General features: G+C 37.4%; 1 protein-coding gene across 4 annotated transcripts; it reads left to right on the top strand.

Moving 5' to 3' along the window:
• The first annotated feature begins 760 nt into the window (after nt 1-760).
• LOC111154395 (PCF11 cleavage and polyadenylation factor subunit) lies at nt 761-24,484 on the top strand. Of its 4 annotated transcripts, none has more exons than XM_022513936.1 (16): nt 761-1,238; nt 4,931-5,056; nt 6,929-7,117; nt 7,446-7,640; nt 8,545-9,662; nt 10,059-10,239; nt 10,348-10,831; nt 11,377-12,941; nt 13,622-13,721; nt 17,319-17,438; nt 18,153-18,258; nt 20,224-20,407; nt 21,202-21,357; nt 21,610-21,702; nt 22,501-22,536; nt 23,372-24,484. In XM_022513936.1, exons 1-16 carry the CDS (start codon nt 1,047-1,049, stop codon nt 23,585-23,587), a joined length of 5,061 nt encoding a protein of 1,686 aa, XP_022369644.1. In that variant the 5' UTR covers nt 761-1,046; the 3' UTR covers nt 23,588-24,484. The 4 variants fall into 4 exon arrangements, with proteins under 4 accessions (XP_022369644.1, XP_022369647.1, XP_022369646.1 ...); XM_022513939.1 differs by having other exon boundaries at nt 1,047-1,238; nt 10,348-10,438; nt 18,156-18,258; XM_022513938.1 differs by having other exon boundaries at nt 1,047-1,238; nt 10,348-10,438.
• The last annotated feature ends 758 nt before the right edge of the window (nt 24,485-25,242 follow it).

Below are 25,242 nucleotides of genomic sequence, written 5' to 3'. Positions count from 1 at the left end.
TAGGCTCCCCCAGATCTCCAAATCCCTAGGGAAAAGCCTTTTGCACACAACCTCTAAATAAAAGCATTTTCCTAGGGATTCGACTCAAGAAAGCCGGCCTAGATGTTTTTGTTTGTGGGAAGCACCGTGCTGGAGTCCATTTCCAGCGACTATTCCTCAGGTCGCGGGTCTGTTCCGGGTCTCAGTTCCGGGAGGGACAATCTGCCCCGAAGCTGGACCCTCCCTGGCTCTCGCAACGAGAAGCACCTGAATCACAAGCAGCGAGGTGCGGTGAGGCGGGTTGAAAACCTTGGTTCCCCTCGGCCCCCACTGCTTGGCCGCAGATGCCGGGCAGGCGGGAGGTAGGACGATTGACGGAATTGCTCAGTGGCTAGAGGATTGCGGAGGGAGGGACGAAGAAGGGGAACGGCTGAGCTTTCCCCTTAAACTGGTTGGGTTGAGCCACGGGAACAGCTTCCCCCAAGCCTATTGGCCTCCCTGAACGGGTTGTTATGGTAACAAATGACCGAACAGTCTCTTATGAATCGGCCAATGAGAGGGGCCGTCTTTTTTACCGCACCTCTGAACAGGAGGTGTTGCGAAAGCCCGGGTAGGGCCCGTAGAAGAAGGCGGTGCCAGGACGTCCTGCGGAAGGGCCGAAGGCGGGGCTTGTGACGTTACTGGCCGAGCCAATCACGCCTGGCCTTTCCAACGGCCCCGCCCTTTTACCGCACATTTCCCCTCCCCTTGCTCATTTCGCACGACGCAGCGGTTGGGAACACAGACATTTTCGGAGCTGGAGCCGCCACTACCGCCGCCATTTTGTGTCTGTGGAGAAAGAAGCGTCTGTGGTGGCTGGAAGTGGACGGAGATCACCCTTGAGACGGCGGCGTTTCATACCCGAGGTTCCCCCTGTGTCGTCCCCCAACCCCCCTCCGCGGTCAGCATGTGGTGAAGCCGGAGCCGCGAGAGACCCGGGGAGAGGAAGAGGAGTCGGAAGGGAGGCGGGGTGTCGAGAGCGGCTTCAGCTTCAGCTGCGGCGGACCTCGGAGGGGGGCCGCGGCGCAATGTCAGAGCAGACGCCGGCCGAGGCCGGTACTGCGGGGGCCCGGGAGGACGCCTGTCGGGATTATCAATCATCACTCGAAGACCTGACCTTCAATAGCAAACCGCACATCAATATGCTGACCATTCTAGCCGAGGAGAACCTGCCCTTCGCCAAGGAGATCGTCTCTCTCATCGAGGCCCAAACCGCCAAGGTTTTTATACACCCCGCAGCCTCCTATTCTTCTAATACTCCCTGATTTTAGTGTCAGCCTCATCCCAGGTCTCGCTTCCATCCAAAGGGGGACAGTGTTCTCCTCTCCAACCCTCCACCTCAGGCTCGGTCTTTGGCCCAGGCTTCGAGCGTGGGCCTCTCTCGTGGGGGAGGGAGTGGGGAGGATAAAGGGTGGAGTCCCACTTCCGCTTACCAACTCCCTATTTAGGCCACCGCATTGTATATCCCGACACTCACGCTTTGAATAGAGCCCTTTGGGGAGGGGGAGACTTAAAAGGCAGTTTGTGGTGGGGGGAAGTAAGAGTTAAAACCATTTTAACCCCCGGGAGGGTGGGGAGTGGTGGGTCTCCTATTCCCAGTCCTCCCCCCCCGCCCCCCCCGTACCCTTTTGGGTGAATGTGCTCTGTGGGTTGGAAGGAGGTGAAGGGGGACCTGGGAGCGAGCTGTTGGTGGGTGGGAATAGGGAATTGGCCCCGAGTGGAGCAGCCGCCTGTTAGGAGCCCAACATGGCGCCTGAAAAGCACATGATGCGAAAGGGAAGAGAGGAGAATCCATTCCCTGCCAGCCAGGCAGCTGCTCACACCCGTCAGCCCCATTTTGGGGTGGGGGCGGCTAGATGTAAATTGTATTCTCCTATCGGAGGGTCTAATTTGCCCCAAAATACGGGAAATTGGGGGTGAGGGTGGGGTTTGGGTGGGGGGAGGAGATCTTATCCAACCTGTAGGTGGAGAACTGGCCCAGTGGGTAACACGTAACTTGTAGTTTTTTTTGAAAAGTTCAGTCCCTCCTCCTCTTCCTTTTCTCTTTTCCTCCCTTCCCTGAGAGTGAAGACGTGCTTTTCTTCACCCCTTGACAGAAGTGGTCCTCTGCCACCCTTTATTTCCCTGTAGTCCTCCTCTTCTGTGGATTCATGTGGGAGCGATATGTCATTTAAGTTACTGTTAAACTTAGTTACCATAATGAGTTTTAATAGCTTCCCAGTATTACGTTCTAAGTTATTTTTCAAGCTTGTACTTACGGTTTAGTTTTTTCTAGTTGTTAGTGATTGAAATTAACAGGATGAGCCTCCTTTTAGCAGAGTGAACCCCTTTTAAAAGGCCACTTTAACAACAACCACCAATATATTGTTTAGAGGCGGTTTCTGTCTAGTGTACAACTGAGTGGTCTGACTCTAATAAATGGTTTTGAAATGTGTGACTGGTATTATAAAATTTGTGAATAAAACATATAAAATATGTACTTGTCTTTTTTATTTACCTTTGTAAGGTGTAGAATCTGTTTCCAAGAACTTATTTTTATCTACGTGGTTGTGTGTTTTAAACAAAAGTCTTTAAGTGACTTGGGTTCATTCTTTAGGTTCCATCCACTCTTTTGGGTAAATCTGTTCACAAGATACACGGTTTCAGGTGGTCCTTTCATTCCTTAATTTAAAGAGGACAAAAAGTAAAGGTTATTTGTTTTGTTTTTAAGGGCCCAACAAGTTTGTCATGCTCAGTCTGACAGCTAAAATACAAGTTTTCATTCACCTTTTCCTGTGAATGTCTGAAACAGCTATTGTTCTTTTTTTTTTTTTAAAGTATGAGACTTAAAAAGGAAGCATTCCTCATACTCAACATCCTTTTTATTGATACCACAAACATGTTGGACGTGAAAACTTAGTTTCTGCCTTGTTGAAGGCTTAACTTGACATTGAATGCCTTTTTAAAAAGAAACTGCACTTTTTAAAAAAATAACATTGATAAAAAAAATCTAATTACCTAGTATTTTCGGGATTACTAATATCCACAGAGCCTAATATTTAGCAGTTTAGGTTGTCACTCAACAGTTTCCTTGCTGGTTTTTAATGGATCCTGAAGACCTTCGAGAAGTGAAAACTAAATGCTGACTATAGTGACCACATTAAAATTTGTATTTGTGTATGGCTACACAGAGTGGTGAAAATAGATGGACTATTTGCTGATAAAAGCTGATTTTTTTTGGGGGGGGGGCACACCTTTCCTGGTTATTTTTGGAAAGCCAGGTTGAGGAAAAGATGTAAAAGTCACCGGGGAAATAATCAGGGTTGGGGTTGAGGGTGAGGGGAGGGATTTTCTGTCATTTGGTAGCAAACTGGCTTGGTTTTGTGTTTTCTGGAGGCGAATGTTTGTGTCCTTATTCTCTTAGCGTCTCAGCGTTACTAAACTTAAGGATTCACACCTAATTTAACTCTTCCCATGAGGCAGTAGTAGTGAAAAAATATTACATACTGGATTCACTTGTACAATAAAAAATTAGCCTACTGAACAGATTTTGGTTTTAAAGAGAGCCTGTCTTCATAAGTACAACAATGACTAAAATGGTGTAAAACATAACATGGTAAGAAAAAGACACAGCAATAAAGCATTTGACATGTTGGTATTTACTAGTTTACCCACATGCAGTGGCCTTGTGAACCCTTTAATTAGAAAGGACCGTAAGAAATTTTTCATACAGAGCTATTCGAGGGTTACCATGGCCAACTTTGTAAAGGTGTTATCAGAAGCAAGAGCACTTCCACACACTTGTATGGGCAATTGGTTTTGTGAAATAATGGCATTGTGTACTGCAGAACTGTGAGCCTACCCTAGCTACAGGTAGCTATGGGTAAGTTTTTGTTCAGGGTTGAGATTCCAATACACATGGGATGGATAAATGGGGATGATTTTTTTGTTTTTGTTTTTAAATCATGGGTGCTCCTATGGAGTTGGAGTTAACACTTAGTTTATATGGTGTGTCAATGCTCCTCAAGTCTGTGAACCTGCTGATGCTTTCTGGAAACTTGCTGTACATTCTAAAAGCCAGTGCTGGGTAGGCATTGCAGTTGAACTGGGGCAACATTTCTTTGCTTTGGAAGGGCTACCTGTATATCAGCATCACCACACTGGCTTTGCACAAATTTAGAAACTCTGGTTTGTGCATGTCAGAGGAAAAATATTTCGACGGAGAGTCCATGCTGTGAAGAAAATCTTCAGGACAAAACCTGGTTTCCAGAGTCAAGTTCGACCTGATTTACATGACTCAGCAGCTGCTCCATCCAGTTTTTCTTGTATCAGTAACAACTTGCACCTTCCTGCATGTTCATGTGCAAGAGTGTTTTTTGCCATTAACTTCATATGTGAAGTGTACTTAATTTCTTTGTTCATTGGATTATAGAGAAGTAATCCTAATGATTTTACAGGTAACAAAAGTATGATAGACTTTAACATATAAAATATGCCTATGGAAATTAGGGTTTCTGCCAGAAGTCTGGAAACTTCATTGAGTCTATGCACACTATAATAAGTTAATGTCACAAAAACTTACACTTGGGTTACAGAAAATACCCCTATTACCTCGTGGTCACTTAAAACACAGGTTTTGTTTTTGTTTTTGTTTTACCATATGAACCTGACATTCCATTGAGTGTTAAATGTATTAAAGGTTACAGTTTTTCTTAGAGTTCTGAGCTTATTTTATATGCTCAACTAAAGATCATTGTAAGAGATGAGAACTTGGTTGAACATTTAAGTTTCATAAAGGTTAACTCAAAAGTATTTAGGGTCAATGAAAATGGAATTCTGTATTGTAGGTTTGAAACCTCACTTTTAAAAGTAATTCTATGGTATGGTGGCAATTCATTATACTAAACTTCTCAGTTTCTTTTTATCACTTCAGGCTCCTTCCTCAGAGAAGCTTCCTGTTATGTACCTTATGGATTCTATCGTGAAAAACGTTGGAAGAGAGTATCTCACTGCCTTTACTAAAAATCTAGTTGCAACATTTATTTGTGTGTTTGAAAAGGTATATATGCATTTAGAAACATTTGAATTTTTTAAAAAAATGTGTTCCTGATGAAATAAATACTTGTCTTTGCGTTGGGTTTTCTTGGGTGGTGAAATGTTTTATTCTTTTGGATCTTTATCAAGTACCATTCTAAAGTTAGTGTTTTATGTAGATTTTTAAAGCAGATTCTAGAAGTTTTACATTGTCCATTCAAGAATAGATGGGTTTGCTTTTAGAATTTGTTTTGTTTTGTTTTTAATTGTGTTTGTTCATTTGATTGAAGATCTGTTCCATCACTGGGACGTGGGCAAAAAGATCTGAAGCTGTCAAGAGTACTTCAAATGTCATTGTTTAGGTTTCTGGTGTTAGGATGTTGACTATTCCTATCAGAAAAAGAAAAGCATAATTTTCCAGTGTGTCTCAACCTTTGATTGGTGCCTGAAACTTTTTGTGATTTTTTTTTTTTTCTTCCTAGAAATGTTTTCTCTTACTTTGTTCAAGTATGTTTTATATGAATGTTCTAGGTATGTGTGAATGGTGGGCTAGTTAATTGCTTTAGGTTATTTTGGAAATACTTTTAACCCCCACTTAGTGTTTAGAAGAAAGGCTTGTTAGTTTCTATATCTAGAGATGGCAGATTCCTTCCGTAACATTGTATCTGATAGTTTTGTTAATAGATTATTTTGTTGAGGAAGACCAGGGATTTGCTGGAGTAATCAATTCTCTTCCTGGAAGGCTTTAACACTGAGCAAAAGGACATTTATAAGCAATTTAGTTTTAAATATGTTTCCTAACAAAAAATTGATAGTTCTTTTATTAGCCGCACCTGTTGTGTTTGGAGAACTCTTAGTTGTCAGACTTGGGGAACTGGGATTATCTTGAAAGAACTATTAACGAGATTTTACTTGTTTGTAAGAACAGAAAATGTGTAGCCGCTACTTGGAGTAATTTTTTTTTTCTAAGTTCCTAGGAAAAAAACTGTTAGTATATGCAGAAGAAATTTGGAAAGCTGTATTTCAAATTTTATTAAGAAGCTTGTTAATTAATAGTGTATTATAGACCTTGGCTAAGTACTGCTTATCTGAAGCTGTAGTCTAAGGAGAACCCAAAACTAAATCAGCCTCTTGGTTTCATTTTCATTATGTTCAAATTTAGTTGGGTTTTTGGTAGAATACAGTTTATTGTATTTGATAGGGCCTTGACACTGCATTTGATGAAATGACTTTATAGTAAATTTAATTCTCTAAAGACTTGAATACGGTCAAGGCTTTAACCTAAAGTTAAAATTCTAACTCAGTTTTCCCAAGTACTAGGTTTCTGTGATAGCTAGTTTTTGAATATCATTGTTATTATTCCCATCACAAGCATGAGCAGATAAATTAAATAAAACTGAAACTCATCAGTGGGTAGGATTTTTGTGAATTTCAATTTTTAAGGTGACTTCCATACCACAAATAACTTCTTCATAGGTGCCAACCAAATTGTACTGCAGGAAATTGGTTAGTGAGTTAGTTTTGTTTTAATAAAGTTTAAGCCTGTTTTCTAGTTGTTTTACACTTTTTTCAGAGTAAGAGTAACATAAGGAATGCTGTATCAGTCCCTAAAATTTGGAAACATTTTGTACTATTAAAACCGTAAATTAATTGCTTAGTTTGCTTTCATACAGGCTAGGGGATAGCGACTAATTTTCCTAATTTTTTTTGAGGGAGAAATTTCTTTATGTTTACAAACCAAATACACCTTTAATAAGTTATTATTGTTATATATATTTGTGAATGAGTAGATTGTTTGCTATATCGAGTAGAAGAGAGATTTATGTAGCTTTAATACTTAATATTTAAAACATTCTATAGTAACTTAACAAGCCATAGAATTGTTCTGTTGTTCTAGGTGGATGAAAATACTAGAAAAAGTTTATTTAAATTACGTTCCACATGGGATGAAATATTCCCTTTGAAGAAACTTTATGCCCTGGATGTCAGAGTCAATTCATTAGATCCTGCTTGGCCCATTAAACCTCTGCCCCCCAATGTGAATACATCTAGCATCCATGTGAATCCTAAATTTTTAAATAAATCGGTAAGTTCTCATATGAATTTTGATTTATCAAAAATTGCTCGCTAGAAAGAAATCTCAAGACTGCCCTGTGCTGAGTCAGTATAGTTAAAATGTTTTCCCACTCAGGTTCACAGTGCATTTAAAAATACATTCTCCTTGTTTAGGTATCACATAATATGCTTACTTTGGTTTTTAAATTTTTGAAAAATTTTCTGTGTGCTTTTAAACATGATTGGCCATTTATGATTATGGATAATATTTAAGAGATAAGCTGATAATTTTTTGTTTCCCCTTAGCTGTTTTTTAGCTGTGAAATATATATTTTTTAACCCACTGTTTTTTCTTATAGCCTGAAGAGCCTTCAACACCTGGCACAGTGGTCAGTTCCCCTAGCATCTCCACTTCTCCAATTGTTCCTGATATACAAAAGAATCTTACCCAAGAACAACTAATAAGGCAGCAGTTACTGGCAAAACAAAAACAGTTGTTAGAACTTCAGCAGAAAAAGCTGGAGCTTGAGCTAGAGCAAGCTAAGGCACAACTGGTAAGTAGAAGATACTGGCATTTTAAATATTTTAAACCTGTCTTCTGGTAAAGAGAAGTAATTAGTATTTTGTGTTTGAATTGTATAAACATGTTATTTTTATTAGTAGTGTGTTCTTTTTCCCACTTTAATTTTGTGGATTATGGTATGTTAGACCAAATTTGTAATTCCTTATTGTAAAAGTCACTTGAATGTAAACTACGCTATTTTCTTCCAAATATTTTTTCTATTAGTTGCCATCTTTTAAGATAGCACCTTAGTTTTATTAACATATGTGAATTTAATACCTGTCCCAAGATGGTAGGTGGGTTGTTGTGAATGTTTTTACATAGTCTTTAATGTTTTTTGAGCTTAGGTTTCGTGAGTAGAAATCTGGTTCTTAGAAGCCTTCAAAAAGAAAAGTCGCCACAAAAGTAAGGAGAGCAGGAAGATGACATATTCCCATGCATGAATGACCTTTTACTAAGTCACTTTAACTTAACACTTGAATTTGAGAGGAAGTAGAGGAGGGCAAAATTTTGCAAGTTCATTATCATTGACATTAGGAGGAACTAAATTTTACAACCTAAAATTTAGCTGGAATGACTCTTTGACACTTGTGCACTTGGGATACAGTGATTTATTTAGTAGTTTCTTAGTAGAAGTCTGGCTCAGAATCCTGAATAATTAGGAAAATATTATAAAAACCCCAAAGTAAAGGACTAGTAAGAAATAAGAAGCTCCAAAAGTACGTGGACTTTCTCTTCTTTTCATTTTAATCGCTACTTGAACACAAGAAGTATATAGCATAAATGTATTATTGAATGGATTTATTGAATAAACATTACATTCTTTAGGTTTTGATTTCCTGACAAATAATCTTCATGTTTTATGTATTAACATGAACATTTATTTTGTATTTTAGGCAGTATCTCTTAGTGTTCAGCAGGAGACATCCAACTTAGGTCCTGGATCAGCACCATCCAAATTACATGTTCCACAAATTACCACTATGGCAGTTAAACCTCCCCATCAGGTTCCTGTGCAACCTGAGAAAAGCCGTCCAGGTCCATCCTTACAAATTCAGGATTTGAAAGGAACTAATCGGGATCCCCGTCTTAATAGGATGAGTCAACATTCTTCGCATGGAAAGGATCAGAGTCACAGGAAAGAATTCCTAATGAACACATTGAGCCAGTCTGATATTAAGACAAGCAAAACTGTTCCCTCTGAAAAACTAAATTCATCCAAGCAAGAGAAAAGTAAATCAGGTGAAAAAATAACCAAGAAAGAACTTGACCAACTAGATTCTAAATCTAAATCTAAATCTAAATCACCATCACCTTTGAAAAACAAATTATCCCACACAAAAGACGTGAAAAATCAAGATTCTGAAAGTGCAAGGGTGTCGGATATGAGCAAGAGAGATCCGAGGTTAAAAAAACATCTTCAGGATAAGACTGATAGCAAAGATGATGATGTAAAAGAGAAGAGAAAAACTACAGAAAAAAAAGATAAAGATGAGCACATGAAATCATCTGAACACAGACTGGTTGGAAGTAGAAATAAAATCATCAATGGCATCGTACAAAAGCAGGATACAACAACAGAAGAATCAGAAAAACAAGGGACAAAACCAGGGAGATCAAGTACTAGAAAGCGATCAAGATCGAGATCACCCAAGTCTCGGTCACCAATTATACATTCTCCGAAGAGAAGAGATAGGCGGTCACCCAAACGAAGGCAGAGGAGTATGTCTCCAACTTCGACACCCAAAGCTGGTAAGATTCGGCAATCAGGAGTTAAGCAGTCACATATGGAAGAGTTTACGCTACCTTCCAGGGAAGAGCGAAATGCCAAGAGAAGTAATAAACAAGATATTCGAGATCCAAGGAGAATAAAAAAGACTGAAGAGGAACGACCACAAGAAGCTGCAAATCAACATTCTACAAAGTCGAGCACTGAACCAAAGGAGAATGTAGAAAATTGGCAAAGTTCCAAGTCTACCAAAAGATGGAAATCTGGTTGGGAAGAAAATAAAAGGTAGGATTTTAACATTTTTAATCAAGGAAAATAAATTGTACGTTTTGAAATGTGTTAATTTAAAAATCGGATGATATTTATTGGATGCTATAGTTAGTACTTATTTTTTCTGTTTATTTCTTAATAAATAGAAATTCTCTGGGTAACCCCATTATTATTCCTGTTTTACAGATAAGGAAGCTGAAGTTTAAAAAGGTTTAGTTTACCTAAAGCTGCACATCTAGGACATGCAAAAATTAGAATTCATGTGTGATTTTCCTGACTTCAGATTTTGTGCTCTTAATCGTTTAACTTTTATAGTTAAATATATTTATTTTAACCAGATCCTTTGGAATGTGGTTTTGAGAAATTGAAAAATTTTTTATGAAGTGTAACATACTGCTTTTATGGTTCCAGCTTACAACAGGGTGATGAACATAGTAAATCTCCTCATCTAAGGCATAGGGAGAGCTGGTCAAGCACTAAAGGAATTTTGTCACCTCGGGCCCCAAAGCAGCAGCATCGATTAAGTGTAGATGCCAATCTTCAGATTCCTAAAGAGTTAACTCTTGCAAGCAAAAGAGAATTACTTCAAAAGGTAGTTACTATGATCACATGTAGTCATCATTCTCTTTTGTCTAAGTTTTTTCTTGTAAGTACTTTTTATATTTAAAATATTTGATTTCCTTTTATCACCCCTACACAGACGAGTGAACGTTTAGCATCTGGTGAAATTACACAGGATGAGTTCCTTGTTGTTGTGCATCAAATTCGACAGCTATTTCAGTATCAAGAAGGTAAACATAGATGCAGTGTACGGGATAGTCCTACAGAAGAAAATAAAGGTGGATTAAAAAAGAAACCTCTCTTATCTGATGCTGAATTAACCTACTATGAACATAAAGCAAAACTGAAAAGGACACAGGTTCAGCATTCATTTCCAAGACTTGATCTCTTAGATCCTGATATTTTTGACTACCCTTTGACTGATGCCTTGTTGTCTGGAATAGAATGTGAGCCATCCAAAAGTAAACATGCAAGTAGGAATAGTGGAGCACAGTTTGACAGAAAAGAACAATTTAGTGAAAGAGCAAGACGTCTTTCTCCTATATCTGGGAGTCGTACTTATGCTGAGAATCTTTCACCCCATGAGGGCCGGAGAAGACATGACGAGCAAGTCTCTGCTAAAGGTAGAAAAAGTTAAATCAGATTATGCCTATTGAATCACACAGCAGTGAAGGGAAAATGAACAAGCTAAGTGGGGATGGATTTTTGTGACTGTTCAGACTACCTTTTGTTTGTTTTGTTTTTTCCCCCCTCAAAGGGAAGGGAAGGGAGCTAATATTTACTAGGCCACCCTGTGTGTTAGGTATTTTCTTAGGTTCCTTATATATGTAATCTGATTTAATCTTCACAACCCAATTAAATATGTATTATCCCATTTTACAGATAGGGATCAAGACCAGAGAGGTTAAATAACTTGCTCTCAAAGTCAAATAATTAGTTGACAGAATGGGGATTTTTTTTTTTTTTTTTTTTAATCCAGGTGTGTCTGACTCCAGCGGGCATTCTTTTACCTGCTGCTTGATTATGCTGTCTTTTCCTTCCCCCATAATAAAGTGAGATAGTTTTGGATAGTTCTGGCTAAACATTTACATGAAAGTAGAAGATTGAGGATACTTTGATTAAAAATTCAGATTCCAGGAAAAATAACTTTTTTTTTCCTTTTTAAAAGGTGTACGAGAAGAGCAGAGATCACCATTCAATGATCGTTTTCCACTTAAGCGACCTAGATATGAAGATTCAGATAAACCATTTGTAGATAGCCCAGCATCAAGATTTGCCGGCCTTGATACAAATCAGCGACTTACAGCTTTAGCTGAAGATAGACCATTATTTGATGGACCTAGTAGGCCATCAGTAACAAGAGATGGCCCAACCAAGATGATTTTTGACGGACCTAATAAATTAAGCCCTAGAATTGATGGACCTCCTACACCAGGTTCTCTTCGGTTTGATGGGTCACCAGGACAAATGGGGGGAGGCGGCCCTTTGAGATTTGAAGGACCACAAGGTCAGCTAGGAGGTGGGTGTCCTTTGAGATTTGAAGGTCCTCCAGGACCAGTAGGGACACCTCTGCGGTTTGAGGGGCCGATTGGTCAAGCAGGAGGAGGTGGTTTTAGGTTTGAAGGTTCTCCTGGTCTGAGGTTTGAGGGATCTGCAGGTGGTTTGCGATTTGAAGGACCAGGGGGCCAGCCCGTGGGTGGTCTCAGGTTTGAGGGACATCGGGGTCAACCTGTGGGTGGTCTAAGGTTTGAGGGACCGCATGGTCAGCCTGTGGGTGGACTTAGATTTGATAATCCCCGAGGTCAGCCTGTCGGTGGACTTAGATTTGAAGGTGGTCATGGTCCATCAGGGGCTGCAATGAGGTTTGATGGACCTCATGGTCAGCCAGCAGGTGGGATCAGATTTGAAGGCCCTTTGCTACAGCAGGGAGTTGGAATGAGGTTTGAGGGCCCCCATGGTCAGTCAGTAGCCGGTTTGAGGTTTGAAGGACAACATAATCAGCTTGGTGGCAGCCTTAGGTTTGAGGGTCCACATGGTCAACCAGGGGTTGGGATCAGGTTTGAAGGACCGTTAGTCCAACAGGGAGGTGGAATGAGGTTTGAGGGTCCTTCTGTGCCAGGAGGTGGCCTGAGAATTGAAGGGCCTCTGGGTCAAGGTGGTCCGAGATTTGAAGGTTGTCATGCTTTAAGGTTTGATGGGCAGCCAGGTCAGCCATCACTCTTGCCAAGATATGATGGATTACATGGGCAGCCAGGTCCTAGATTTGAAAGAACTGGTCAGCCAGGCCCACAGAGATTTGATGGACCACCTGGACAGCAGGTTCAACCAAGATTTGATGGTGTACCTCAAAGATTTGATGGTCCACAACACCAGCAAGCATCAAGGTTCGATATTCCTCTTGGTCTTCAAAGCTCACGATTTGACAATCATCCTTCACAGAGGCTTGAATCAGTATCTTTCAGTCAGACTGGTCCATATAATGATCCACCTGGCAATGCTTTTAATGCCCCATCCCAAGGACTACAGTTCCAAAGACATGAACAAATGTTTGATTCACCTCAAGGACCAAATTTTAATGGACCACATGGCCCTGGAAACCAGAGCTTCTCCAATCCCCTTAACAGAGCTTCTGGACACTATTTTGATGAAAAGAATATACAGAGTTCCCAATTTGGAAACTTTGGCAATTTACCTGCTCCAATAACAGTGGGAAATATTCAGGCATCTCAACAGGTAAGTCGGCTGCATTTATTCTAAAATGATGTTAGATGCAGATATGAACTGTTTTTAATATTTTTGGATATTTGTTTACATAGCAGCAACATATAGAAGTCTTACTTCACTCTGGACAACAAATACAATATTTGTATGTCTGTACAGTAGTTGTCTTTTACAGTCTACTTTGTGATGCAAAGTATGGCGACCAAGCAGGGTGATCCAAAAAGAATTTATAGATTGATAATTCAAGCAGGGTTTGATATCTGTGGGAAGGAGTCAGTTTAGGAGTTCTGGCCTCAGCTTTGCTGTTAACTAGCTGTTATGATTGTGTACAGGTCACATCTCTGAATATCATTTCTGTTTGTAAAATAAGGGAAAACACAAGGGAAAGCACTAGTAAAGTGGTTCGTGTAAGGTCATACAGGTTGCTGGCTACCTTATATTTGCATAGTATCTTAAACTTTTCTAGGAAGCTTCACATTCTCCATTCCTTATAATGCTGTGAAACAGGTAAGGGAAGGTATTTTCCTTTTTTGTAGAAAGTCTAGAAATGAAGTGACCCAGTCAAGTTATACTTGTAAACTTTTATTGTAGAAAACAGGCCTTATTATATTTTCAGTATATATGTTTAAATTGTTAAAAGTTTTAGTTAAAATATAGAAAGGATGTTCTTAAAACCAAGGTTTTTCTTAAAGGTTCTTACTGGTGTTGCTCAGCCGGTAGCATTTGGGCAAGGACAACAGTTTTTGCCAGTTCATCCACAAAATCCTGGAGCATTTGTTCAGAATCCTTCAGGTATGTACTTTCTGAACTTTGTGTTTTTTTTAAACATATATTTAGTTGAGTAGCTACTTTATTGATTTTAGGAAATGATGATTTTGAGAGGGCATATGCAGTCTAAAGAAATTTAATCTGGCTGGAAGTTGTTTGTTCTCTTTCTGAGTTTACATTGTTGATGTTTATTCACACTGATCCTGTTTAAAGCTAGAGGTGGTTAGCCAGGATTTTGTAGACCGTAAAAGAAAGAGAAGGGAAGTTTAGGGGATTGGGTAGGAGGGTGACATTTGTGTTGAGGTAAAATGACATAAATGATAAACCTCAGAAATCTCACTTATTTGATAATTGAGTTTTTGTTCTGTGCTTATGTGTATGTGATAATCCAGTAAACACTAAGTGAATACTGGGAACATTGCCTTATAAAGTGGATTCTTTCATGTCTTTATGGGCTCTCAAATCGTAATTGTACATGCTGTGTTAAAAAAGTAGAAATGGGGCACCTGTCTGGCTCAGTCCGTAGAGCATGTGACTGTTGATCTTGAGGTTGTAAGTTCAAGCTCCATATTGGGCCTAGGGCTGAATTAAAAACAATACAAAAAGTAGGAAAAAAGTGTGGCTCCCTCGTCAGGTCCCCTAATAAGCTCTTTTGTTACTGTGGGGTGAGGCCTAACAGTATTGCTGTGGATATAATAACAGTATTGGATATGAGAGCTTTTAAAAGTGAATTTTAGTTTTAGTATAACAGGAAGTATATAAATTATGGTGATTTATAAAACAACTACAAAGTTTTAGTGTACTGAGAACTACCCAACCAAATTATAGTGGTACTTGCTTTATTTCTGAATCATTAAAACAGACATTTTCGGAAACATGCTCTAGTGTGGCACTGTTTAGTTTAAGAAATTAGGGAGGGGTGCCTGGGTGGCTCAGTGGGTTAAGCCGCTGCCTTTGGCTCAGGTCATGATCTCAGAGTCCTGGGATCGAGCCTCACATCGGGCTCTCTGCTCAGCAGGGAGCCTGCTTCCTCCTCTCTCTCTGCCTGCCTCTCTGCCTGCTTGTGATCTCTCTGTCAAACAAATAAATAAAATCTTTAAAAAAAAAAAAAAAGAAATTAGGGAGTTTTCCAGAACTTTTAAAGTAACTAGGGAAGTCCTAGCCAAGCTTTAGTTTATGCTTTAGTTCTCTCTCTCTCTCTCCCTTTTTTTTTTTTTTAAAGATTTTTATTTATTTATTTGACAGAGATCATAAGTAGGCAGAGAGGCAGGCAGAGAGAGAGGGAGAAGCAGACTCCCTGCTGAGCGGAGTGCCCGATGTGGGGCTCGATCCCAGGACCCTGAGATCATGACCTGAGTAGAAGGCAGAGGCTTAACCCACTGAGCCATCCAGGCACCCCATATGCTTTAGTTCTTAAACTGTGGCATCACAAGAGTTCATTCAGTTAATTTGAAAGCTTTTTCAAAAAAATTTCTGGATTGACAATTAGGATTAATTAATTTTTTTTATGTTGTTGTCACTATAATGAAAAGGGAATTAAGGAATTGGGTTCTAAAATCAGAAGACCAGGATGTTAGAAGCTATACTACTTTATAGGTGGGCAGGGTATGAGCAATATCCTCTCTGTGATTCATTTGCTTCCTCTGTAGACAGAAGACAACAAAGTCAGTATTTGCCTGTGATTTTTTTTTTTAAGAGAATCAAATAAGGTAGTATATGGAAAAGTACTTTATAACTTCTACTATATTAATACATTTTCCTTTAGAACTCACTTTTTTTTTTTTTTTTTTTTTTTAAAGATTCCGTCTATTTATTTGACAGACAGAGATCACAAGTAGGCAGAGAGGCAGGCAGAAGAGAGAGGAGGAAGCAGGCTCCCTGTTGAACAGAGAGCCTGAAGCAGGGCTCCATCCCAGGACCCTGGGATAATGACCTGAGCCGAAGGCAGAGGCTTTAACTCAACTGAGCCACCCAGCAGGCACCCCTCAGTTTTTCTTTTTGAGTAGAGGATTTGTTGTGTTGGGGTTGGTGGTATGAGATAGTGTGCAAAAAACTGCGATTTTTTTTTTCCTTTTCGTAGGAGAATAAAACAAATTTTCTTTTCGTGTTTATAACCTTGGTGTGCATGTGTATACATACAGGGCATAGCCATGTCACAGAAGAAATCACATATTTTTCTTTTAGGTTGGAGGTATTGAGTGAGATGTTAGATATGCCTTCCTACTTCAAGTTGTTTTTAAAGAGATGGGAGGCGTACCTGGGTGGGTCAGTGGGTTAAGCCTCTGCCTTCGGCCTCTGCCTTTGGCCTCTGCTTTTGGCTCAGGTCATGATCTCAGGGTCCTGGGATCAAGCCCCCGCATTGGGCTCTCTGCTCAGCGGGGAGTCTGCTTCCCCGCCCCCCTGTCTGCCTCTCTGCCTACTTGTGATGTCTGTCAAATAAATAAAATCTTTAAAAAAATTTATTAAAAGAAAAAAAAGATATGAAAAATATTCATTGTTCTATATTCAGCTTTTCTTAAGATTTCTTTAAAATGAAAGTAAAAACACCCCTTCCTTAGTAGTAAATATACTTATATGCTCATATATTCATTTTTTTTAAAGATTCATTCATTTGAGAGAGAGTAGGGGGAAGGGCAGAGGAAAATAATCTAAAGAAGACTCCCCGCTGAGCCCCAACCCTGAGATCATAACCCAATCTGAAATCAAGAGTTGGAAGCCCAGCTGACCAAGCCATCAGGCACCCCGTGTTCATTAACTCATTTAAACATATTGATCATTTGCTATATGCCAGACATTATTATAGCAGGATTTATGAACTTTTTTATTTTAAAGATTTTATTTATTTATTTGAGGGAGTGAGCATGTAGGGGCATAGGGACATAGAGGGGCATAGGGACAAGCAGGCTGCCCATCACTGAGCATGGAGCCCGACATGGGGCTTGATCAGCAGTAGCCTGAGCTTCTTTGCAAGTGCAATGCTTAAGCAAAGGTCAGAGGGGCAGGTACCCTGTGGGTCACATGGCTTATCTTGCATTAGTTACCTTGGGTAGTCATGGGAGGAGGATGGCGGCAGGAATCCTTTCACTTAGGCTTTGGGTATTTTATTTTTTTCCCCTCTCCTGGAAATCCTGTGCTGTGAGATACCAGTCTATTCATCTATACAAAACTGTCTTTCCCAATATGGTTAGAAGATGAGAAATAGAAAATTAGAAAGGTGGAAGTTGGAGCTAAAGGTGGTGCTGCTTTAAGTAGAAGGGAGAATGAGGCTTTCTGTTCTGTGTATTCTGCTTTTCTTTGGCATGGATTTGGATTTAATTAGGCAAATGTAGGTAATAACTTTTTAAAAAAATAATACATATAAAGTATTTCTATTATAAACAAAGTACCAGTGTTTTCAGTGTTAGCTTTTAGTATTTATCCTAGAATATATTTTTAAGAGATGATGACTTGCTAACCTAAATGAAAAGTTCATTTGATGATCTTCTGAGATAATTACACTCATTCTTAACAAGATTTTGTCAAATTTGATGATGATAAGGCATCTTGAAGAAAACTTTAAAAAATGCTTAGTATAATACGCATCTTTAAGTTCTTTCAATTAAGAGTGTTATTTTTTTAAAGGAGGTCTTCCTAAGGCATATCCTGATAATCATCTCAGTCAGGTGGATGTAAATGAATTATTTTCAAAACTGCTAAAAACAGGAATTCTCAAATTGTCCCAGCCTGATTCAGCTACAACACGTAAGTATGGTTCTATACTTCATCTATACAGAATTTTAGTGAGTTACAAAGATGTATGTATAATTTAATGATATAAGTTATGATAAAAGTTTTGACAATAATTGACTTTTTTTTCTGAAAATCAAATATAACTGACTTCTAATGAGATTCTTCAAAAATTTTCTAAGATGGCACTAATACCTTTATAAAGTGGATTGTTGCAATTAACATTCCTGCAAATATCATGCAGATTCTTCACTGTTCTTTATTCATTTAGCTTTTTAAAATAATTTGAATATTGATGAAATAAAATTTCATGAAAATTGACTTCTAAGTAATCAGGCGTAATTTCATTTATCAAAATAAAGAATTATATTCGTTTCCTTGGCCAGTAAATACAATGAATAGTTAAGATGGGATTCTCTAGGTTTATAACACAGTAGTGTTGCCCTATGATAAGAATGCTTAGATATGTGGAATCTGAACAAAACAACTGAACAAGCAAAACAACAATGGTAAATTTATAGACATAAAGAACAGATTGGTGGATACCAGAAGGGAAGGGGATAGGGGATAGTGAAATGTGTGCTAGATGGTAACTCGACTTTTCAGGTGGTCATTTTGTAATGAATAAAGATACTGAATTATTTAAAAAAAAAAAAAAAAAAAGGAGAAGAAGAATGCTTAGAGAATGGTATTGAGAAATTTGTTTTGTTTTCTTTTTTTCGATTGAAGAAGTAAATGAAGTTGCTGCTCAGCCTCCCCCTGAAGAGGAGGAAGATCAAAATGAAGATCAGAATGTTCCAGATCTTACCAATTTTACAATTGAAGAATTGAAACAGTATGTAATCTAATTTTCTTTCTTTTTTTTTTTTTTTCCGAAAGATTTTATTTATTTACTTGACAGACAGAGATCACAAGTAGGCAGAAAGGCAGGCAGAGAGAGGAGGAAGCAGGCTCCCTGCTGAGCAGAGAGCCGATGTGGGGCTCGATCCCAGAACCCTGGGATCATGACCTGGGCCGAAGGCAGAGGCTTTAACCCACTGAGCCACCCAGGTGCCCCCTAATTTTCTTTCTAATTTTCCAAGATAAAAAGGACATTGACTTTAAACATTGGATCTTATTATTAGTGCTGTTCATTTTACCCCTTTTACTGTTTATAAAATTTAGGAGGCATGTTTTTCTTATTTTTAAATTCGTGAAATAAATGTAACATAAACTTCAGGAAGATTTTAAGGTTTTAAATTATTTTAAAATATGTCTGCTGCACAAGTAATTTAGGCCAAAAGGCCGTCTCTGAATTACTATTTTTTACTATCTGTATTTGGTATAGTGAATATGGGGAGTTAAAATATTACCTGTTGATAATCTCGTCTTTGTTTTGTATCTTCATTTCTCTTAATCATTTTTTTCTGTATTTGATATTCTTATGCCTTTGAAGATGTGAAAATGAGATTTTTATAGTCTGGTATTTAAGAAATTTTTTAAAAATCTATTTTCATTTCATAAGTAATGCATGTTCATCGTAGAACATTAGAAAATTCTGAGTCCGTAGAGTATGCAACTCTTCATCTCTGGGACATGAGTTCAAGCCCCATTTTGGCATGGAGCCTACTTGAAAAAATAAATAAATAAATAAATAAAGGAAATTAGAAAATTCAAATAAATAAAATCAAGACAATTAAATTAACCTACATTTCTCACATATCACCACTCATTTAACATTTGGTGCATATTTTTTCCTAATATTCTATTGCTTATATATATCCTATATTTCCTAATATTTTCCTGATATTTCCTAATATTCTATTGCTTATATATATCCTATATATATCTATCTATATCCTAATATTTTGTCGCTCATATAAAAAACCTTAAAGGTGCTTTATGGATTCATTATATCCTTACTCATTATATCCTTATGGGTTCTTATAAAAATATAGGCACCTAATGGTTATACCTTTTATAATAAATTTTTTTCAAAGTAATTCACATAATTAAAGTTTCATAATGAAAGACTTATAATAAAGGCTTATTGTAAAAGATAGCATCCTTTTCTTCTAGTACTAATACTCAACCAGAATCATTTTTTAACCGTTTTTAATTCTTAATTATGGTTCCTTTCATTTATTTCTCTATTTCTTAAAAGATTTCCTGTGTTTCTGATTTGTCACATTTCTTGATTTATCACATTTAGGCAATCTCTTCACTTCTTGAAAATGAAGATTGAGCTAGCTCTTTTACTGTCCTACCAACTCTTCCCATATAGTTATAAAACCATTTTTTATTAAATCATTATTTAGTATTAACAGTTAATAACTGCCATATTTGTTCAGTTAGTTGGTTTATGTGCCTATTTCTTTCCAGATAGGGAGCCCAGAATTTTAAGAATTGATGCTAACCTCAGTTACCCATTAGTCTAATTTTTCATTTTAGTAATCTATACTATTACTATTTCTTCTGTACCACTTTCACCTTTCTTTAGATGAGGGGTAGGGCAGTTTGCAGATGATCATTCCATTTTTAGTTGGAAAGGGAAAATAAAACTGTACCAGGCCTATCTATAAGAGGATAGACTATGGCCCATGTTCTAAAATTCACGAAAGTTATTTTAAAGAGGGTTATTGACACATTGTTAGAGAATAATACTGATTGTTGGGTATTGTTTCAGCAGGCTTTTGGCTGAAACATCATTCTGTTAAATTCTAAAATATGGAAAACTGAAATATTTTTAAGTGCCTTTTTTTGAAAGGCCATTTAGCCATGTTATCAAAACTAAAGATGATTTGTGTATTTTTAAAAATAGACGTTATGATAGTGTTATAAATCGACTATACACTGGTATTCAGTGTTACTCCTGTGGAATGAGGTTTACAACATCACAGACAGACGTATACGCAGATCACTTGGACTGGCATTATCGGCAAAATAGAACGGAAAAAGATGTCAGCAGAAAAGTCACTCATAGGCGTTGGTACTACAGTTTAACCGTAAGTAATCAACATATCCTCCAATCCATGTTTTAACCTTTAAATCATACCATTAAGTGTATTGGTTTAAAAATTGCTGGAATTTAAGAGGCAGGGCGGGGGTTTGTGGGAGTAGGGAAGGGAAAAATAAAACAAGATGGGATTGGGAGGGAGACAAACCATAAGAGACTCTTAATCTCATAAAACAAACTGAGGGTTGCTGAGGGGTGGAGGGGTAAGGGTAGGGTGGTTGGGTTATGGACATTGGGGAGGGTATGTGCTATGGTGAGGCTGTGAAATGTATAAGCCTGATAATTCACAGACCTGTACCCCTGGGGCAAATAATACATTATATGTTAATAAAAATAATTTTAATAATTAAATTGCTAGGAGTTACCTCATGAGTTTTCTGAATAGAATTTGACCCCTAGAATATAAAAAGTATTTTTAAATAATTTTAAAGAGTATATGTTTGATTTTTGTTGCGATAATGTTGAGGACATGTTTCTTACAATTCTAAAATTCTAATTTTTCTGTGACTTTTTTTTTTTTGGTAAAAATTGCATGGTAAATTTATGTTGTTAAAATCAGTACTTGTAATTCTAGAGGTAATGGAAAATGAACATTAGAATCTTAATTGTTCAATAGTTGCTTTATGTTGGCTGTTAGTTATGGGGGTTCACAGAGAAGGTACAATTAAAAAATTGAAGTGTTTTGTAGACAAATGTATCATTTTTCAATGCATTATATTGAAGATAAGCAGTAAAAGTTTAGAAACAAATGAAAATACTCATTTTAAATCAACTCCTTTTAAGGACTGGATAGAATTTGAGGAAATAGCGGATTTAGAAGAACGTGCAAAGAGCCAGTTTTTTGAAAAGGTGCATGAAGAAGTAGTGCTCAAAACTCAGGAGGCTGCTAAAGAAAAGGAGTTCCAAAGTGTACCTGCTGGACCAGCTGGAGCAGTTGAGGTAAGAGAAGAGTGTTAAATTTTCTACCTCTGGTAATGCCCCAGCTTCCTTATCAGTGATCAGCAACAGTGAAATGTTAACTCTTTTTGCATGGAAGAATGCAGGATCCTTAAAACTTACTTTGTATCTCTGCTATATATTGAACTACAGATAACTCTTTAGTTCCTTCTTCTACTTAATAAAGTGTTTATATATTTTTGCCTCATGTGATTGAATGTGTTCTGTAAATTTCATTTTATGATTCTGTTTTAGAGTTGTGAAATCTGTCAAGAACAATTTGAACAATACTGGGATGAAGAGGAGGAGGAATGGCATTTAAAGAATGCTATTAGAGTAGATGGAAAGGTAATTTTCAGTTCTTTGCAAGTGTTAAGATTATTTTTTAGGGGGTAACTTGCCACTTTGAATGAAAAGTGTTTTGTTTTTTTTTTTTTATAAGAAAGTTGTTTGTCTTTAGTTACAGTATTTGAGTTGGAAGGTATCTTGCCATCAACTGGTTCTCTACTTATTTTATATAAGAGGTTGCTTAACTAGGTAATAATAAACCCAGACTGGGTCTACTACATCTAGTCAGTCTTCTTTCTGCCTAACCATACTACTTTAATTTTGAATTTGTATTTCATTATAAAGAACTGTTACTGTCTTCAGAGTATATCATGTTATGTTTAAGCATATAAAGCAAGTTAAAGGAGAAATTGGGATGGAATTTTTTTTTTTTTTAAAGATTTTATTTATTAATTTGACAGAGATCACAAGTAGGCAGAGAGAGAGAGAGAGAGAGAGAGAGAGACAGAGAGAGAGGAAAGCAGGCTCCCTGCTGAGCAGAGAGCCTGATGTGGGGCTCGATCCCAGGACCCGAGATCATGACCTGAACCAAAGGCAGAGGTTTAACCCACTGAGCCACCCAGGTGCCCCATTTTTTTTTTTTTTTTTAAAGATTTTATTTATTCATTTGACAGATCACAAGTAGAGAGAGAGGGAGAGAGAGAGAGGGATGGAATTTTTTTTAATCCACATTTGTAACAGTTGTTTTTGTTACCTTTTCAAAGATAGCTATTTTCTGGTGTAAATTAATCATATCAGAATAGTCCCTTAGAAATGAATATACATGTGAATACCTACTTTTTTCTCTTCTTGCTTCAGATTTATCATCCATCATGTTATGAAGATTATCAAAATGTAAGTTCTTTTTGGTTATGGTTTTTCATTTACATGAGTAAATTTTGTTATTTTTTGCATCAGAGCAATATTATTTTAACCTTATTGATGTATTGAGCTGTTTTGATGTATCATTTAGGTTCACCGAACATTCATGCTAGACTGATAGGATCTGATTTAAATTTAAATTTCCGTATTCCTTGCATTCTAGAGCAGTAGGCCTAGTGAAATGTTAGAGAAACTGAAGAGAAGGATCATGATGGGAACAGGTTTCTAGAGTTAATGGGTAGCACTTAACTGCCCCCCCCCCTTTTTAGCCTTTATAACATAGGAATAATTTTTAAATGATCACAAGTGAAATCTGAAATGTCTGTTGACCTTAGAAGTTCACACTTTAATGTTTGAGAGTAACCCCATTTCTTTAAACCAAACAGTTCAGGAGGCAGTTTGGAAGATTTATTTAGGTCACTGAAAGAGTAGACTTTCTAGGACATGTTGATGGTTTGTGAGGTCAGAGTATTCGAAATTAGGATAGTCATAAAAATTCCAGAATATATGTAGAACTGAGTTACCATGTTTGTGGGGTTAACTATCGAGGTATGTCTGATCAACTTCTTTTGGCCTTAAATTGGTTACTGCTTTTCTTGGCATAGATCATTGCTGAGCACGTATTAAATGCTCAGTATGTACACCTTTTATTTGGCTGCTTTCATGGCGTGTCTTATGGGGAAGTGGGTATTTCAATTGGATTTGATATATGTATGTTTCTTTGCCCATACAAGGGTCTTAAAAAACTAGTCATTTAATGTGGTATTTTGAACTTTAATCAGAACTTACAGAGCTTTTCATTTTGTAGACATCTTCATTTGATTGTACACCATCTCCCAGCAAGACACCAGTTGAAAACCCTTTGAACATTATGTTGAACATTGTCAAAAACGAATTGCAGGAACCCTGTGAAAGTCCCAAAGTTAAGGAAGAACGAATTGATACCCCACCAGCTTGTACAGAGGAAAGCATAGCAGCACCCACTGAAATTAAAACAGAAAATGATACAGTCGAGTCAGTTTAAATAAAATGAGAAAGGTATGTTTTTCTTTTTAAAAAAAGCTGCTGTTGGATATAGAAGGTGAAGAATTTTTTATGTATATATAGACATATATCTATATAAATTGTCTAGCTGAGGCAGGGCCTTCAGCTATCATTTGGTTAATAAATACATTTTAGTATTTGCATTTCCTACTGCCTGCACAGTTTCAGGTGCTTCTTGTGTGAAAGTTCTGTAGATGTGTGCAAATTTAACAAAATGAAATTGTATGTGTAAAAATGTACGATTTTCACTTGTGAAACTGTAAATTATAAATAAAAAAATATTTTTGCTATCCATGGAGTGTAATATTTATGCACACCATCAAATAAAGACAGTGTTTCTGTACTTTTTATTGGGTGAAATGGAATTAAACAGCAACCTCAACGTAAGATTTTTTTTTTCTAGTAGCTTCCCATCATTAAAGAAGCAAATTTCTGGTTAGTTTTATCCTTCAAAAGAGGGGTCTGAGAGAGCACTGCAGGACTTTTCTCAAATAGAAAAGCCAGATCTGAAAAAATTTTAAAAACGAAATAGGACTTTGCATATATAGCTCTCTAGCTGTAGAGAACCATCCAGATGTCCATTTTTGAAAAGTATCTAATGAAGCAACTTTTATTGAACTTGGACACTGATGCCATCAAACGATTAACAAATATATTTAAGTACTAAAGGTGATTTTTTTTTTTAAATGACATTTTCAAGTATATCGAACGATTTAATGCAGATGAACATATTTCTATTTTAAGTTACAGGGGAATCTGTAAGAATGTTCATTTGAAACATGGTTAACCTTTTTTCCTTTGTTGGTTTTGACTGAATTAGATGGATACCATGAGATGTTAATATTCATACATGTAATAAATAGAATGATGAAGAAACTTCCAGTTTGTATCTCTTTATTTCTTGAATGGCTTTAGAAATGTGGCTTTTATGTCTTTATCACCATTCTTTAACGTGAACGTGGCACCTGCTATAAGCCAGGAACTCTGAGATGGAAGATTAATCTTTTCTGCCATCTATTGGAGGAGATGGGCATATAAAACAATGAAAGCCAGTTTGTTGAGCATTTACTGTGTGGTAGGCATTGGCAAATTTTTTATATATACCTTCTTTGGTGTTTATAATCATACAATAGTAGATGGTATCTACTATGTACAGATCTAATCACTGAGAAAGTTGTAGAATAGGAATGTAGACCTGGCTTTGCTTCCTTTTATTCTGTAGTATTTCTGCAATTAAAAAGAATTCTTGAGTAGGTACATCAAACTACCTGGAAGTGGGTTAAGGAAGACTTCATAGAGGTGGTGGTATTTGGGTTTAGGAGGAGAAATAGGAGTGGAGTCCACATTGGTGGGAAGGGTATCTATGGAGAATGGACAGCAAACAAAGGCTTGAAAACATGTGTTTTCAAATTTTTTTTATATGGTTAAAATCCAACAACTTTGAATAGAAGATTATGAAGTCTTCTTGGTTATGCTTAGAAATTTGTATTATACTGGTGAGCATGGGGGCCACCAGAAATTTAAACAAATCCTAGCTGCATCTTTTTAAAGAATCAAGTGAACAGAAATTTATGAGATTGTTGACTCTCAATACAATTATTATAGAGAGGTCCAGTAAGAAAAACCGGTAGGTGT

Source organism: Enhydra lutris, unplaced genomic scaffold (assembly GCF_002288905.1).
Source record: "Enhydra lutris kenyoni isolate GAN:26980312 unplaced genomic scaffold, ASM228890v2 scaffoldscaffold37, whole genome shotgun sequence".
In the NCBI taxonomy this organism is placed as follows: Eukaryota; Metazoa; Chordata; class Mammalia; order Carnivora; family Mustelidae; genus Enhydra; species Enhydra lutris.
Note: the sequence above shows the minus strand (reverse complement) of the source record. Positions and strands in the feature narration are given on the sequence as shown.